This window comes from Triticum dicoccoides, chromosome 5A (genome assembly GCF_002162155.2).
Source record: "Triticum dicoccoides isolate Atlit2015 ecotype Zavitan chromosome 5A, WEW_v2.0, whole genome shotgun sequence".
Classification (NCBI taxonomy): domain Eukaryota; kingdom Viridiplantae; phylum Streptophyta; class Magnoliopsida; order Poales; family Poaceae; genus Triticum; species Triticum dicoccoides.
This window is the reverse complement of record NC_041388.1, coordinates 41548842-41553257: the sequence shown is the minus strand read 5'-3', so window position 1 is coordinate 41553257 and position 4416 is coordinate 41548842. Positions and strand designations below refer to the sequence as shown.

At 46.4% G+C, this 4416-nt stretch overlaps 1 protein-coding gene across 1 annotated transcript; it reads left to right on the top strand.

Moving 5' to 3' along the window:
* The first annotated feature begins 6 nt into the window (after positions 1-6).
* On the top strand, positions 7-4196 carry LOC119298982 (nucleosome assembly protein 1;1-like). The gene is made up of 3 exons (XM_037576300.1): positions 7-3445; positions 3581-3685; positions 3847-4196. The coding sequence occupies exons 1-3, from the start codon at positions 3248-3250 to the stop codon at positions 3970-3972; spliced, it is 429 nt and encodes a 142-aa protein (XP_037432197.1). The 5' UTR covers positions 7-3247; the 3' UTR covers positions 3973-4196.
* Positions 4197-4416: the final 220 nt, after the last annotated feature.

Sequence of the window (4416 nt, the reverse complement as noted above, 5' to 3'; positions counted from 1 at the left end):
TCCGGCCGGCGTGGCCGCCTCCTCCCTCGGCAGTGCAGGCTTGGTCTGCACCTTCAGTGGCCACATCCTCCCTCGGCAGCACACCCTTCATTGCTGGTGGTGGTGGTTGGGCTTGATTTGGGTGGTGCGGCCAGGCGAGCCGAGGCTCTGGCCCTGCCTTGCTGCAGGCTATTCCTCGTCTCCAACGACGCCTCCTCCAAGCTGCGGTGTTGATTTCGTTCGATTTGTGTGCTATGGTGGTCTTCCTTGGCATGCGGTTGAGGCCTCCGGTGGACCCTTTGTCGGCGCCGCTCCGGTCCTGGCGGTTTTGGACTTGCGTTCTCCCCTCAAGTGTCCATAGCCTGCCTGCGTCCTTTGTCGCTGCGGTTCCGGCGCCGGCGCTCCTATTGCTGCGTCTCTCCGGCCTTTGCCTCGCCGGCGTCCCGGCGACTTCGTCCTCGGCAGCTTGGATCTGCGCCCCTTTCCGGCTCCTAGCTTGTCGATGGCGTCAGTTGCCTTCCTTCCTCCGCGTCGGCTTTTTCGGCCCTGCCGCCCTTTGACCCCATCCACCTCCACGGCGAGCCAATCCCAAAGCTTGCGTTTTTTTCGGCGTCGCCCGATGCCACCCACCAATGGCAGGCGCAACCCCACCCAACCCCGTCGTGAGGTGGTGATCTCGACTAGCGAAGCTACTTCCTCATCTTCGGCCCCTGGTCCGTGGCAATGGGATTGCTCGGACTCAGGCCAGGGCGAAATCCCTGCTCGGCTCGCCCAAGCTGGCAACGACGGCACCTGTGGGTGTCGTTTTCCTTCTTGGAGGCGCTGCCATGGCCTCTACTCGTGCCCCTCTTTGAGCATCGGGGGAAACCCTTGGTCCGGTTCTTCGGATCGGATGGCGGCGGCGTCACGATGTCGTGCCCCTTCTTGAAGGCGTCATCTTGTTTGCTCGCGGCGTCCCCGATATTGGTGTTAGAGATGATCGTCGCCTAGCCGGTTTGGCTTGCCCCTCTAGCTAGGCTTGGCTTGGTGATTTAGCTGTGTTTTCTCTTTGTCCGGGTTGAGCATACCGTCTCTCTGCTCTGGGTCCCATGTCCACACCTTCTCATGTATGTGTTCGTGCTGTGTTGTACCCTCTTATGTACTCATTCTGCTTTTCTTCTATCAATGCAATGATACGCAAGCTTTGCGTATTCGCGAAAAAACACACCAACAACATGTTCTTTGCCCGTGTCCTCCTCCTTCTCCATCGCCGGCATAATTAGATATCCGGCATGTTCAGGTTGATGGTGTGTCATGCGATCGCCGCCGCGGCTACGGGTGCAAGCCTTCTTGGCTTGTTTCCACCGCAGGTATTGCTGCGCCTGACGTGTGAGCAAAGCACGGAGGAGGTTGGGAAAGTGCTCATGCACCACACACACGGGTGCAATCTCCCATCTGGATGGATTTTCATGCGTGGGCATGCGGCCTGCGCTGGCGGCCATGAGATCTTGGCACCGACCTTATGAGGGACGAGAGCAGAAGAGATAGATGATGTGGGAGCAAGGAACAAGGGAAAGGGGACTAGTGTGTTTGTGTTGTATTGTGCTTGCGAGATAGATATAGAGGGGGTCCTGAAAGGGGAGCAATGTTGTCATCATCTACCAACTAGTAACGCTTGAGCTATGTGACGTGACACATGGTGGCGATAAGCATGGCCACATTGCCAATAGATCTATCACTAGAGTTAGCAGCACACGTTGGAAAATCATGTGTTGACTAATTACTGTGGTTGATTTTTTCTTCTACCGAGCTACTCCCTCCGTCCGAAAATACTTGTCAGAGACATGGATGTATCTAGATATATTTTAGTTCTAGATACATCTGTTTTTATTCATTTCTGCGACAAGTAATTTCGGACAGAGGGAGTATTTTAAGATGACCCCTCTTATCTTCTACTCCGAGACCATTCATCAACGGTACATTTGATCATTCATCAACGGAGTATGAGGTAAGGGAAATGTTTAATCTCAACTGTCCATTCATCAACAATACTTTTTTTAGAGGAAACAATCACCTTATTATTACTTAGTACATGGCACCATCAGCCAGTAAAACATCTCGATACAAACTGGAGAAACACTAAACCAAGTTTTGCATAAATTTAAAAGCCAACCCTCCATAGCTAAGTTATGAGCAGCTTTGTTCGTTGTTCGCCTGGCCCAAGCCACTCAATACTCGGTGACCGCTTGTCAGCATCTCATTTATTTCCTCGACAAGAGGACCATGAATACTGTTCTAATTATTGCAACTACTACTTGTTTATTTTGCTTTTGATATCAAATATTCATGGAATGCATACATACATAATATGCCTGCCTTATTATTGGATAACACATTTTTAGTTTCTCTATTCATCATTTTTTTAAGAAATACGAACTTTTGCTCTAATCTTGTATTACCATTGTAGAATATTCATACTAAATATACCTTGTAACATTTTATTAGTTTCACTGTTAGTTACGGAAAACTATCTAATCAGTTGTTGATCCAAAATTTCAGCATGAAACAGTACATCGACATAAGTTAAACCATATCAAAAAATTGATCGTGGGCGATTTTTTTTCTATGTTGGAATTTGTTTCACATCAACTGAATTATTTGTCACTTCCAAATTATTTTGTTTCTCTTATATGGTATTAAAGTGAGTACTTAGATTTTAATTAAAGGTTCAAAAGTTACCAAGAATTTTTCCTAAAAAAAAAGGTTACCAAGAATTAGCTGCGTTTTACTCACTACATGAATATGCAATTTATGGACTTTGTGTGGTGAAAGTGACACGTATATTCACTATCCAAGTTGGCTACCTATTAACCTAGCTAAAAAGGTGTTAAAAAAAACTAGCTAAAAAAGAATGTAATGATAGAGACGTGGAGCCCTAAAAAAAAGATAGAGACGTGGCATGTAGAAAAGTGACATGGAAATTTGAGCACTACATGCTATATTTCCTAATTTAACATCATATTTTAATGACATAATAGTTTCTTTTCTTACTTGCAAAAAGGGAAAATTTTCAAGAGGTGATATACTAGCCATCGATCGGATGCTGCAAAATGGACGGTTCATATTAATTGGGCCTATCCTTAAAATTCGCTTTGCATACTTATTTGGGCCTAATGACTAAATCCCAAATATATACTGCCTGTCTCCTTCCCGATTCCCGAATAAAGAAACCATCCACGCTTCAACCCTCGGCCACGCGCGCCGCCGCCGCCGTTCCCTCGTGGCAACCATGGCTGGCGCTGGCAGTGGCAGACCACCCGGCGGCGATGGCAACTGCAGTGTGATTTATTCACCCTATCCGCGGTCGCCGCCTCTTGCTCCTTGCCTGACCTACCTGTTCCAACACTTCGGCCTGGACAAGATCGGCGATATCATGAACCGTCCCGATGGCAAGACGTTCGAGCAGAGGATCGTCCACCTACGAGAGGTGCGCGCGCTCCATCCATCCCTTCTCTCATCTAGATTTTCTTCCATTCAGATTTCAGGTCTCCCATTTTTCTCAAGATCGTTATAATTCATCAATCTTGTAAGATATATTCTCCTTAACTTCTACTGCATTCAGGCACTAGATGCTTTCGAACGTGCTCGTGACATATTCCACGTGGTCGAGGTCGACGAGGGCGGCGACGAGGATGAGGACGAGGACGAGGACGAGGAGGATGAAGATGTAGGACAGATGATAACAAACTTCAGTCGATCCATAAAATATATAATTTTGTGTTGGGCGAATTTGCCTCTTCAGTCTTGGACATATACCTGCTTCTTTTTTTTTAGCTGCTAATACCTGCTTCTAATATGTACATACATTATTTCTGTCTATTAATTCAGCTCTTAGGTGATGAAGATGAAGATGAAGAAAAACCAGATATCGTGAAACGGCCACATGCTCCTATTGAAGGCGAACTGGAATGCAAGAAGCCACAGATAGCACAAGACTTGAGGTGCCGATTATGAGAAGAACCTGAGTCTGGAGGGACAGAGAATTCCTCGCGGTAGTTAGTGATTTACGTGTGCTGTATGAAGCACACAGCCTATGTTTACTTAGTTTACATTGCACCAACATATTTCAAGATGCACTTGTTTATACTCTTGAGGAAGCTGCGGTTTGGACAATCTAAAATGTTTAGAGTTGCACTTGTTTATACTTCAGAGTAAGCTGCAGTTGGGTCTGTAGTTTACTCAGTACTCCCTCTGTAAAGAAATAGTCAGTGATCTAAACGCTCTTATATTTCTTTACGGGAGGAGTACTAATTATTCCAATGCATTTCTTCATGGACAAAACGCGGCTAATTAGGACTGCAGTCATTAACATTACTTTTACTGCTGAAGTATTAACAGTAGATGGCTGTTAAAATGACACCTAGTTCAACATACTCAGGTAGCTTTATACGTTGTCCG

What these genes read in the sequence shown, in the direction of transcription:
- LOC119298982 (XM_037576300.1), top strand. Translation starts at nt 3,248, where the DNA reads ATGGCTGGCGCTGGCAGTGGCAGACCACCCGGCGGCGATGGCAACTGC. An exon ending in GGATCGTCCACCTACGAGAG is followed by an intron (nt 3,446 to 3,580) that starts GTGCGCGCGCTC and finishes TACTGCATTCAG; the next exon opens with GCACTAGATGCTTTCGAACG. An exon ending in AGGACGAGGAGGATGAAGAT is followed by an intron (nt 3,686 to 3,846) that starts GTAGGACAGATG and finishes CTATTAATTCAG; the next exon opens with CTCTTAGGTGATGAAGATGA.